Source organism: Emys orbicularis, chromosome 7, assembly GCF_028017835.1.
Source record: "Emys orbicularis isolate rEmyOrb1 chromosome 7, rEmyOrb1.hap1, whole genome shotgun sequence".
Taxonomy (NCBI): domain Eukaryota; kingdom Metazoa; phylum Chordata; order Testudines; family Emydidae; genus Emys; species Emys orbicularis.
This window is the reverse complement of record NC_088689.1, coordinates 122312528-122326000: the sequence shown is the minus strand read 5'-3', so window position 1 is coordinate 122326000 and position 13473 is coordinate 122312528. Positions and strand designations below refer to the sequence as shown.

Genomic DNA, 13473 nt, shown 5'->3' with positions numbered 1-13473 from the left:
ATGACTTGTGTAATAATGAAAGAGAAAGAAATAACTTGTTTTGTTCATATAAAAGAAAAACAACCCCAAATAATAGCCACATGCAAATTTTGGACTAGCAGCCAAATACATTTCCTTTTAGAAAATGCGAACATTTCTTTGGGTTAGAGGTGCACTCGCAAAGTATGCAAAAGCCATGCAAGTTCTGTATTTTAACAGCCTTATATAGCATTTTGCTTTCAAGTTGGGAGAAAACAGGTTTTTAAAAACCCAGTCATGTGACGTACTGAGATAAACATTAGTATTTTGCATATATGGGGTCATATTGGCTAGCAAAGGCAGGCCAGAATCAAAAGCCTTAAGGCCATGCTTCACCTAGGTTCAGTAGCACATGCCTATATTTTAGCACATTGAAGTCAGTGGTGCTATTACCAGGCTTAAAGTTAGGCAAATACCTTGTCGAATCAGGGCTTAAAAGCAGCATAAACTGGAGGCTGGATTCTGCATAAGTAGGGGCAGAATACGAAAAGGCCTCTTCACTGAGATCCTCTGTGAGTCTTTGCAGCAGGCTCACAGCGGCAGAATTGGGACTGGGTGAGGGGAAGGGAAGGGGGAAGGAATGGACCCACAACTATATGGATCCAGCAGGCAAGCCACTGTGCCTAAGGGGTGTTCCATGCTCTTAGGCGCAGCTGCGGTAGCAATAACAATGCTATTCTGCTGCCTGGGGAGAAGGAGTCTGTCCCTCCAATGCCTACTGAGCATCCTTATGCAAAGACTATTTCCTAAGACCCATGCACAGGCACAGACATGTCCCCACTGGACTTAAATTCTCGTATTGTGGCCCGGCAATAGGAACCCTCATGTCATGGGCACTTTAAAGCAATCTTCCTTAGATTCCCAAGTCTAGAGTAAACAATCTCTAGGACATCTCACAATTGCTTAGTTTCGATTCTTTAACTTCCTGTCCAATGTTTAAGCAGGTGTTTCAGGGCACTCTTTAAACGGATATTATCTAGAAATCTGCTTACACTTAATCTGTTTTACAAAACATACCATCACTGTCTCTCTGATGAACTGATGCATCATTTTCGATGTAGGTGAATTGTGTCCTGCACTTCTCAAGGGAAGATAATGATGATGTACTAGAGTCTGACAATTTCTTCTCATTTTTGGTGTCCTTGGATGGAGCGTCTGTGATGCTGAATTCCGACACTGAACTCATAATACCTTTCATAGGTTTCTTGTCTTTATGTTTTTCACTTGTAAGCTGGTTATCTGGGGGAAGGGAATAAAAGGTCTACATGTAGTACTAAGCCAATGGACCAAAGGAATGACATTTTCAGATTTTCCCAACCTGTGGACCCAATCCTATAAGCCCTTACTCCCCAGCCTTGGCCTTACTCATCATAGTTGTCCCAATGACTTCAATGGGAATATTTGCCTGGGAAAAGTGTATTCAAAAAGTAAGGGTTTGCAGGCTTACAGTTTAAGGTATTCTCCTACACCCAGAGAATTCAGTGGAAAAACTACCATCGACTTCAATGGGGCGTGATCAAACTAGGCTATACAGACTTTTATTCAAATGGAATCGAATTGGAGTGGCATGCTAGCCGTTGCAACTATAATTCTTGGTAGTCAACTAGGAGGCAAAAAAGTTATCTTACTACTTTTCAATTGCATCACTGTTTTCTTTAGACTGGCAGCCAGCTACATGATGTACAACTGCATGTAGGTGGTACCTGTGTGCAGTTGGGACAGCACGGATTTTTTTTATTTTTTTTTTGCCATGGTTCATAATTTTCTTGCAAAGAGAGCCAAGTGGTTTCTGATTAGAACCCTTACGCCGTGTTTCAGGACTTCATTTTCATTTGTGCCTTGGATGTCCTAGTTCTGGGGACTAAAAGATGGGCTATAGTAATGTGAGAGATGCAGCTTAAAAACCAGGGGGAAAATTATGACTTTCCAAATAGGTCTTAATTTTAAGGACCAATTAGGGAATGGTTTAAGATAATTTCGAGCTCAGTCTTGCCTTGAGGAATGTCTCAGGCACTAGTAAACTTGCTCTGATATCTGCTTTCTACCTACTCTCCAAAGTGACTGAGAGGCCAAGAAACATAACTGATAGTCAGTCTCACTGGTACTGGGATGATATAACCTCATCAACTCTTATCTCCAGTTGATTAATGCTGGCACCTCACATCACACAAAGCCTTACTTTTTATCTAACCTAAATCTCATGATATGCTTCCTCTTAAGCTATATACAGAAAATCAATCTCTACAAACAGCTCAGTTTTGCAAACATTTAATTCTAAGAAGAGCCATAAAGGTTTTCAAGAAGCTGGGCTGCCTTCTGCGGCAAGGATCCAGAAAGAGATCCTGCATATCATTTTCCCCCTCCCCCCCACATACTTTTGCTCCGTACTGTATAATAAGGAGCAGCTAAGGAAAAGGTTGATAGCTAGAGAAACCTTGATGATTATAGAGATTGCAGTAGCTATTTACTTACAGAATTAATTAACAATCAGTTTAAATTATCACACATAGTCAGCCTGCATGTAATTTAAATTGCCTGTACACGAAGTAATTCACAGAGACCAAAAAGTTGGCTAGAGGTTAGTGAAGTATAAGAACATGGGGAGAATATAAAGTTGAAGTACGGGGCTGTATATTTTACTTTTTAACTTTGAGCCCTTTTTTAAAGAGTTTTTTTTTTAAAAGAAGACAAGGTACGCTACAAAGGAACTCTGGAGTGAAAATCCCTCCTTTGTCCACATAGGCTTCTAAGGGAGCAGAGCTGTTGTTGGTAAAACTATTTTTATTATTACTAAGGGGTGCACACTCCATAGCTTCTGTAGCTCCTTGCCTCCCTTCATTCCCTCCACCAAATTTCCAGTATGCACCCTCCCATCCCCCTCCATTTCAGGAACTTCCTGCAACTCTCCTCCCATCCTCTCTGCCAGAGGTTCCGTGTGCCCCTCATTGCCCCCTCCTGACATACCCAGGGTCCCCCATTTCCCCCCCATACCAGCTGCTCTGTGTATACCCCATTCCCACTTCCCTCCATGGCAGGGGCTGTGTGCCCCCATGCCATGGGCTCTGTGTGCCCCCCTTTCCCCATACCATGTCCCCCCCAATCTCCCTCCCCCCAGAGGTTCTTTGTTCCCCTCAGTCTCTCCTCCACCCATTCCCGGGACCCAATTTCCCCCCATGACTTCATGTTAACCCCATTCCCCTCTTTCCTGCTGTGCACCCCATTCCATCATGCTAGGCACTGTAGAAACACAGAACAAAAAGACGGTCTCTGCTCCAAAGGGCTTACAATTCAAGCAAAAAACAAGAGACAACTGGTGAATACAGGCAGACAAAGGAGCACAAGGAAACAATAAGGCAGTATTGATCAGCATACTAGACAGTGCTTGCAGCACACCCAAGCTTGGCTGTTGTCAAGTTTTTTGCGGGCATCAGGGCAAAAGAAAACGTTAAGGAGGGATTTGAGGAAGGACAATGAGGGAGCTTTGCAGGTGTTTAGGGGGAGCTCCTCCCGAAGTGTGAGGGGCAGCACAGGGGAGGGCTTGTTTGAAAGTGGGATTTTGCTAGTTTAATAATATACCCTTCCTGAAGATAACCATCTCTTTCACATCAACTGCATAAAATCGAACATATATTGATTCATTGTCCAGCCTGGTCAGTCCAGAATGCAGTAAAATTGACTATCTTGGAGTGTATTTACAAGTGCACGAACTGGCATTTTCCACCTTACATAGATGAGGGACTAATCAAAAATGTTTCTGCCATTTTTATTTGATGACACTGTACTATGTAGTATCTCCAAGTAGGAGAGGCTTAAAAAAAAAGAGGATGCACAAATAGAGGTATCAGATCTCTGGAGGAAGCAATTTACTTCTAACATATCAGTAAGCTTTTCTCTGACCTGGGTTTTATTGCATAGTCCACACTATAGTTATCTGACAAAGCAAATAAAAGACGTGCGCCTGAATATTCGTTGATAAGTACTGTGATAAGTACTCTCTGGTATCCAGTGTGTTGACTTAAACTGGAGTTGCACAGGTGTATCTGAGCAGAATTTAGTTTTCTGTGGGTTACAGAAATGTTCTGAAATGTTAGAACATGTTCAGGAAAGTGAAAGTGTTACAGGCAAATATGGAAGTTTCTACACCGGCAACCTGATTGTGCTTCGATAAAAGTTAAAGGCAATGCTCCCATTGATTTCAATCAAACTTAGAATCAGTGACTTTTTCCCTCAGGTCATATTTTGTTTCAACTGATATGTTAATCCCAGTTACAAGTATTTCAAGAAGCAGGTTGGTTTACTACCATATACATCTTGTTCAAACTATAATATAGGTGTACAGATATAGATATAGATACAGATATAGATATGAAAATGTGGATGTGGGTACATATGCGGGTGAATCTATTTTTATGAGTTGCTGATGATAGACCCACCTACAATTGAACAAATATTGGCTCTCTTACATTAAAGTACATTTTGTTTCATTTGAATTCTAAAACAAATTCTCACTTGAAAGCCCGGTTTTCAAAAAAGGCCAGTAATTTTTTTTTTTAAATGAAGATATCCCATCTCCTAGAACTGGAAGGAACCTTGAAAGGTCATTGAGTCCAGCCCCCTGCTTTCACTAACAGGACCAAGTACTGATTTTGCCCCAGATCCCTAAGTGGCCCCCTCAAGGATTGAACTCACAACCCTGGGTTTAGGAGGCTAGTGCTCAAACCACTGAACTATCCCTCCCCTCCATCAGACACCATCAATGTTTCCCCCTCAGTTGATGGTCATGACCAATTGCAGGCACAAGGGATAGAATTTTGACAACTACCTGATTTGTGGGTGCAAAAGACATTCACTCTCACAGGTCACTCAGGTCCCAATCTTGCAAACAGATCCATATGGGCAGACCCCTCCGTACCCACTCTGAGACCCACTGATTTCAGAATGTGCAGATCCAGGAGTCCATCCTATGCAGAGCTGCTTGCAAGATGGAGCCTAGTTAGAATTTGATTTCTATCATTTGCACCAGCATTTGTTGGTGATCACAAACTAGTGTTTGACTGCAAATATAGAGGCCAGGTTGAGAATTGGACCCTTTCAAAATTTGCCCCTAACATCTGAGCAGGATTTTACTTTTAATAAGAAAACAAATATGTCAAGTGCTCACTTTGCCCTGTTAAGTAACAATGCACTCGCCCTCACAATACACTTATTCCTTCAATGGAACTAGACTGAAAAATCAGATGGAAATAGTCAATAAGTGCCAGTCTAACATTTACTGCATCCACAGACGGCTAGTATTCGTGCTTCAAGTCAAGTTTTATCCTTGAAGTGTGTTTGAGGAGAAATCAAAACTAGAAATATAAATGCATAGACACAACCTGAATTTCTCAGTACAGCACCGTCAAACAAAAGAGTAACAAAAGATGCCACTCAAGGACTTCTCTGTTTTTTGAAGAATACGACATCTTTGAAAATACAACAGAGAGTCCTGTGGCACCTTTAAGATTAACAGATGTATTGGAGCATAAGCTTTCGTGGGTGAATGCCCACTTCGTCGGATGCAACCGATGAAGTGGGCATTCACCCACGAAAGCTTATGCTCCAATACATCTGTTAGTCTTAAAGGTGCCACAGGACTCTCTGTTGCTTTTTACAGATCCAGACTAACACGGCTACCCCTCTGATATTTGAAAATACAGTACATTTTTGGTGTCAGACTCTCCCCCTAAGTAATGTTATACTTGCCTTGTACAGCTAGATCGAGTCATGATGCAGTCACCATAGCAAGCAACTTGCTATGACCAGCAGGATCCTTGCTTCCAGAAAACAATGCAATAGGGGAGAATGCAGTGTACCGTTATAGATCTCCATTTCATTTTTATGTAATTACCTTAAGTTCAGCTGTGGGTCTATCTGCATTATGTCTTTTATCAATTTAATGTTTGCACAAAGTGTCTAAAGAAATAAAGATTATGCTAGACCAGCATAAAAAAGTGGGTAGCATTTTTTTAATAGTTTGATACTATAATGGTCAGTAATCGGTTTAGTGCTTGGAAAAATAAATGAAGCCAAATAATCTTTAAAATATATTATGTACAGTTGATATTATTTATCATCAATTTGAAATGTGAATATAAAAAATAACTTACAATTAGAGATTGGCAGGAGGTCAAACCCCATTGCTACCTTCTAACTATGTGTGTAGCATAGCTATCATATACCCATATATGCCGTGATTTTAACAGTCAAATCAACTTCAACAAACTATCCACTGAAGCAAATCAAGAGGGTGTGGGGAAAGAAATGCACCCTGATGAAGAAGTCTTTGTCTACTCATATACCTCCTCAGGTCCGTCTGTGCAGCCATAGACTGTACCAGAAACTTCAGAGGAAAGTGTTAACTGCCCCCACCACCAATGTGCAATCTTGCAATAACATCCCTATGGAGCAAGTTTCTTCTTAAGCCCAGGAAGTTAGTGGTTGGCCTAAGTCCTGAAGCATAAGGGTTGAAATCTCTCATACATTTTTAATATTAAAGCCGATATTGTTTTTAATATCCCTATGAATGTCCAATCCTTTTTAGAATCAGACTAAGATCTTTGCCTTAATATCATGTGGCAAAGAGTTCCACTGGTTAATTATGTATTATGTGAAAATTTCCCATCAATTTTAAATATTTTGCTTTTTAATTTTATCGAGAGTCACCATGTTCTTGTATCAGGAGAAAAGGTTAAAAAGGGAATGCCTGGCTGATCTTCTTTATCCCATTATTTCATTATTTCATATATCTCTGTCATTCTGTCTATCTAATTTATCATGCACCCATCACTGTAATAGCTATGTGCCATGTCCATTCAATCCCTAGATGAAGTAGGCAGGACTACATTGGACCTGAAGGAAAATAACTCTTGTATTTTTAATGTTTTGAATTGAGCTCACTTGGCTTGAATAGAGTCACAGCAAAAGTAAAACCAAAAGCCAAGGTTTGTGTTGCCATGTGAAAAGGTGGAACTTTCTAGCTCTTTTAACTGACTTCAGTTTGGTCTGTTTTCCCACCAGCCACTGCCTTACGGAGGTACAGGGAATTTGAAGGCTGGGAAAGGAGTGGAGTCCGCGGAATTACAATGAGAATATGGGAAGGTTATGGAGTCTTACCAAGAATCTAAACATACACGTCCTCAGTACCAAACACCAGGTGAACTTCACTTGAGGTTCTGAAATGTTCAGCAAAGAAACCTTTCAGGGGAGATGGGGGAGGTCCTGCAATTCTGCCACCAAGCCCCCTGCCTCCATATCTTACCTGCTGTGGCAGGTCTTCTGGGGGACTAGAGGAGCAGGCCCATTATCTCTGATGTCTTCCAGGGGCCAGTCACTGCAGGGGCAGCTGTATGGAACTCCTCCCCCTCTGTGCTGGATGGGCATCATCTCCCCCCAGCGCAGTGTAAAGGCTGGCTAGTGAGCATACTCCTCCCAGAGCAACAAGACCTTAGGTGAGGAGGTCCTGCTGTTATGGTCCTTTAAATCTCACTGTATTTTGGTGCATTAAGAACTCTGAAATTCCATATCTTGCACAAGATCATTCCCTGTTTACTCATTGCCACTGTGAATACTTTGAGGGAACACACCTTAATAGAACTGTTCTGATTAATTTCAAAGAAAGAGAGAGCGAGAGAGCGAGAGAGCTGCAACTATTCTAAACCCAACTGTTAAAGAAGAGCATATTCATGGCCATTTTTACTGTCTCAGGCCGACCATATTTTACTGGGCGCAGGCTTTAGGATACAAGGGATTTACATGCTTATTTTTGCAGCATGGAAGCAAGGCTGTAAATACATGTTGGGCTTATCATGACATTGTGAGAGCTCCTCTCTTCTGATTTATGATGATGGATTAGTAATGCACAGAAGCTTTGGGTTTACTGGGTTTTGCTGTTGGAAGGGTAAAGCTAATGATGTGATCTCTGTAGGGGGGATTTTTGACCCCATCACATAAATTCTTAGTTCATGAATCAGTGACCCAATAGACTGTAAAGTCTTCTATTGACTCATTATAAGTCTATCACCGGGCTGGCCAAACATTTTGGCCCAGATCCTAAAGTCTGACAGGAATGTGTTGATTAACCCCATCCCATCCAGTTCCATTAATACTTCTTACAAATTATACAGATATTCTAAAAAATAATTAAGCCAATATATGTATATAACTTTAACTGGTTTTGAAATAAGAAACACCCAACGCCCCCCCCCCCCCATTTTTCCACCTTCAACATTTTTTATTCATTTTTAATTTTAATGTGATGAATGAAATTGAGGTTTTGGGGTTTTTTTAAATATTGAAATCTGTTCAATGAATGGTTTAATTTACTTCCCTTTACTAACCTAGATTCAGGAAGTGAGAACAGCTGGGCACAGAAACAGGCGGGAGGCAAATGCAGAATGCAAAAAATGTGTGAGGAATAGATGGATATAGGAGGGAAAATAAAGAGGAAAGTCAATTGGGTTAGTACCAAAGCCTTCCCACCTAGTGACATAAAAATACTTGTGCACCATGGGTCAGATGGATCGCTCTTTATAATATATCCTTTCCCCCTCTCCCTGGCCCTTATCTTGCAGAGGCTTATTATGCATGTGCTTAACTTTATGCAGTGTGATTTGATTTGATGACAAGGTCTTTGCAGGATCAGGCCTACCCCACCACCCCGCTGCAAGGCAGGAGGTCCTGAGCTTCTCCCCTGTCTGGTAGGTGGAGAATGGGGGTCGGGGAAAGGTTCTGTGAGCTGCACTTTAATGGTAAAAGAGCCGAATATGGCTTGCAAGCCACAGTTTGGCCACCCCTGTCAAGGCTATCCACACTATATGAATATTTATACTGCCATCCTTACAGCGAGTAGTGCCTCTCTTCTGGAGTAATCCCCACTGAAGTCAATGGGACTAATCAAGGAATAAAGTACAACTCTCAGTGAGTAAAGGTGGCAGAAGCTGGTCCAAAGAGTGAAATTCATGCCAAGAAGGAGTCACAATGAGAGCTACGATACAACAGGGGACTACTGCACTGTACTCCACGCTAGCTCTGCCTATGCTGGCACGGTGGCATGTCCAGTTCCAGTGGGCAGAAGGAGCCAGTTAATAGCGGTTTGGCAGGGCTCCCAAGCCAGTCCAGAGATTGGAACTAATAGCCACGAAGGGGCTTCCCTGCACCTTATTCTTGTATTGGGAATAGATTCTATGGCCAAGATTTTCAAAGTGGTTAGTGATTCTGAGTGCCCAAAATGAAACATAGAAGGGGTCTGATTTTCAGAAAGTGCTGCACACCCACCCTCTGAGATTTCTCAAGTTGGGCACCCAAAATCACTAGTCACTTTGAAAATCCTGTTCTATGTCCCTAACTCCTTTAAATTGCCTGCATTTAGCGTATTTACTCTGGCTCTGTGCAGGCTTAAAGGTGGAAGAGGTGAAGGTCAAATTCTGGTCATGTGCGCAACTCCCTTTGAAGTAAATGGGAGCCATGTGCATATATCTAAGCATAAACTTAGGCCCAAACTATAATTTTACAGCTGGCTCCCAGCTTCATGAATGCCAAGACAGTAAAAGGCTCCATCCGAGTGATCTGATCAACGCTATATTTTTATTCTTAATTTAAGGCACACATGCAGTGGGAGCAGACTTTGTTTTCCTCACTCTCAAAATCACCCTCCTCCCCGGAGTTGATAACATCAGTATAAAATGTTGCTCTCATCCCACAAACGAGAGAGACAGCTGAAAATATATGTCAAATAAAATACACAACCTTATGTCTTTCTGACTCTTCAGCGGCTGTTTTTAAAAATAGATTTGTTAATTTTGACTGACTAAAAGGTTCCTTTTAGGGATTTCAGTAGGTGACATGAAAAATGTTAATGCAAGTGATCAAGACAATGGAGGTTAAAACTGTTTTGAAAATATGTTTCTTTTATAGATCTCAGCTGTTGGAAGAGTTACAGAATAAATATATGGTAGAGCTGACATTCAGTGCTGTTTCATCTTAGCAAAAGAGTTTTTTCATAAAGCAATTTCTTTTCAAGGAACATATTTTGCAGCCAGTCTTAAAAAAGAAAAAAAAGAGAGAGTGCCCCCCCTCCTAGTTTAATAAAATTAAAGTAATTTATGTCATATTGATATGTCGATATGTTTTTCAATAAACTTTTTCACAGAGTTTTTTTAATTCTCTTCACTTTAAAAATTATAATTATACGTCTTCCTCCCACTTTGAAAATGGCATAAGGTGCTCATTTGCAGAGTTCTACTGTTCAAATCTTCACTGAGAATAGAAATGTCATGACTCAGTTAACAATGCTTTATTATTCACATTGATCTTTTTTTGTAGTGTTCTTTATCTCAAAAACATTGTAAATTAGATATCTTCCTCCCACTCTTTTGTTCATTTGCAAATTTTTATTATTCTAGTTTAAGAAAGCAATGGAGTGTCAAGAGTCAGTGTATATTGTTTATGTTCTTTTTTGCTTTAAAATTACTTTTAACTATAAAAAGTAAGGCTGTACAGCCTGCAAAAAAAATAGCTGAATTTAAAGATGCTTCGAACCATGCTTGGAAGGAACAGTGTGTTTCTATTTTGTTTTCTTACACAAAAGATAACTGTAGTTGTAACGGACCTTGAAAGAAGGTTGACCAAGCATTTTATAGAATATTTTTGGAAGTGTTAATCCAAAAACACCCCTATTACATTACCTATCTTATCCACTTCAGTTCTTAGGTATAATTTGTCCTCAGAATATAGATCTCGGCAAAACAGTCAAATGCATTTACAGTGTGTGAATCTGTCTACATGCATGTGTGTATTCAGAGGGCCACGTTTTGAAATGCTCTGCACTCACAATATGGGTCAGATTTTCAAAGTATTTAGTTCCCCGGCTGACACCAAAATAAGTGGCCAGCTATTCATGCAATCAGGGAAATGGCTCATGCAGACAATCATTCAATGGTGTTTGCCAATTTGAGGTGGGGTGGGGGTTGAAAATACATCAATGGTGATCATGTTTGAAAAGTTGGTCCTTTGAGTCCAGCATTATGTACTTCACGTGTACTTGGGCCTGAGCCGCCGAGTTTTGTTTCTGGCTCAGAACCTCTACACTGTTTGGAGGTTCTAGTCTAGAATTCTGGTTCCGGCCCATCTCTAATTCCTACCAGATTTCTTTCTGGTTTGCATTGTACATTTTGGTGGTTGTGGTGGTGGCCTGAGGTTTCTGACTATAAACTCTTCCTCATAATAATGAATCTGGCCACCTCAAGACCCCCTTTGACCCCCTATTTTTTTACTCTGAATTCTGTTTGGTTCAGCTGGTGGCAAGAAAATCAGTGTGAACTTTTCTACTTGCTAAGTCTTGAGAAGCAGATAAGCTCTTTGGGGCAGGGATGGTCTTTCTATTCCATGTTTGCACAGGGCCTAACAAAATGGAGTCCTGGTCCTTGATTGGGGCTCCAGGTGCTACCATAGTACACAATAATAATAATAATAAATAATAAATAATGAATTAAAACTATCTTGCTTGGTCTTTTGGGTAGGGATATTGTTCTCCAATTTGTCTATTAAGCAACATCTACGTTTCTTTCACTTTAAAAAATAAGCAAATAATTCTAATGTGGGGCTGGTGCAGAGAGCAGCAGGTCTTTGTGGCATTTCACCTTTGTGGTAGCTAATCTTTTTTCCCTGTTTTTAATTAATTCCCTCATGTCTGTGGCCAAGGCACACTGGCATCATGCCATGACTCTTTCTGCATTTGAGAAGGTGAGAGTCCCCTCTCGGAGACTCCTAGAAGGTATGTCTCTGTTTCTGAGCCTGAAGTTAAGCTCCAGGTTGGATCACCTAAATGGCATAGCTGGTATGTTCTGGAAGGCAGCCCCACAGGGCTTTTGTAAAGAAGCTGTCCTGTTATTAGTTGTGGTTAGTGTTTTTTTTACACTGCTCTTTTCTGATCTTTTTGCCACTAGGGATGCTTGAACCAGTTCAGATCAACCCGAGCCTTTGCCTGAAACCACAACACCATCCTCCCTCTTCTGAACAGAGAACTGAGGTTTTGTATTTATATTTATTCTTATTAATGGAGCATGTTGTGGCCTGTCCTGGGCACCAGTGCAGGGGAGAAAGAGGGCTTGAAGCAGTCCTCACACTCCTGACCTGGCTACTCATATTGTGGGCAGCAGCATGGTCAGAACCACTATTACCCCTGTACGTAAGTGGGTTGGGGAGTGGGCTAGTAGGCACTGCCCCATAAATCTACCAGACAGCACAGCTACACCAGTATGCCAGCGGACATACACTGCACTGAATATAGGGCTGAGGCCAGGTAGGTCTCCTTTTTGGAGCGGGGAAAACCAAGAGGTGAATTCAGTCACAGTATGCTTCCCTGGCTACTCCTGCAGTAATGCAGCTATGTGCTGTCCCACACATGGGGCTTGTGGCAAAGCCACCAGTGAGTATTATTATTTATTACAGTTAAAGAATAATTGGAAATGTCTTATCCACAGTATTCTTCACTGCAGATTGTGAAGCTTAAGAGTACGATGCATCTTTCTACCTGTATTGCTCAGCTTGTTTGGTTTTAAAAAATCCCTTGACATTCTAGCTTTTGCTATGTTAATTCAGTCTTCCCGCATTGCTCTCAGGGTTCATTGTTCACCCCAAGTGAGATGATCTACCAATATGATCAAGTTTCCAAAACAAAATTTCTGATCAGACGAGAGGAGCCAAAAATGGACATTGTTTTATTAATACATTGACACTATTACTAAGGGTAAGTCTCCATCAGATACACATAATCATAGAAATATCGGGTTGGAAGGGATCTCGAGATGTCATCAAGTCCAGCCTCTCCAACTGCAGTAGGACCAAGTAAACCTAGACCATCCTGCGCAGGTCTTTGTCCAACCTGTTCTTAAAAACCTCGAATGATGAGGATTCCACAATCTTCCTCTGAAGCCTATTCTACATGTTAGATACCTGTACAGTTAGAATTTTTTTCCTAATATCTAACGCAGGGATGGGCAAACTACAGCACAGGGACCGCATCCGGCCCTTCAGATGTTTTAATCTGGCCCTCGAACTCCTGCCTGGGAGCAGGGTCGGGGGCTTGCCCTGCTCTGGTGCTCCAGCCAGGGAGCGGGGTCAAGGACTTGCCCCGCTCCACGTGTGCCGTGGCTCCCGGAAGCAGCAGCATGTCCCCCCTCCGGCTTCCACGGGTAGGGGCAGCCAGGGGGCTCTGCACGTTGCCCCTGCCCTAACTGCGGCCCCCGCAGCTCCCATTGGCCATGTTCCTGGCCAATGGGAGCTTCAGGGGTGGCGCCTGTGGACGGGGCAGTGTGCAGAGCCGTATGGCCGCGCCTCCACGTAGGAGCCGGAGGGGGGACATGCTGCTGCTTCTGGGAGCTGCTTGAAGTAAGCACTGCCTGGAGCCTGCACCTCCGA

At 41.9% G+C, this 13473-nt stretch overlaps 1 protein-coding gene across 1 annotated transcript in view; it reads right to left on the bottom strand.

Moving 5' to 3' along the window:
* The window catches only part of MDFIC2 (MyoD family inhibitor domain containing 2), a 105029-nt gene that overhangs the window by 5584 nt on the left and 85972 nt on the right, over window positions 1-13473 (bottom strand). The window contains exon 2 of the mRNA XM_065408266.1: window positions 1036-1257. Within this exon, the coding sequence (XP_065264338.1) occupies window positions 1036-1257 (222 nt within the window). The remainder of the gene's footprint in view (window positions 1-1035; window positions 1258-13473) is intronic.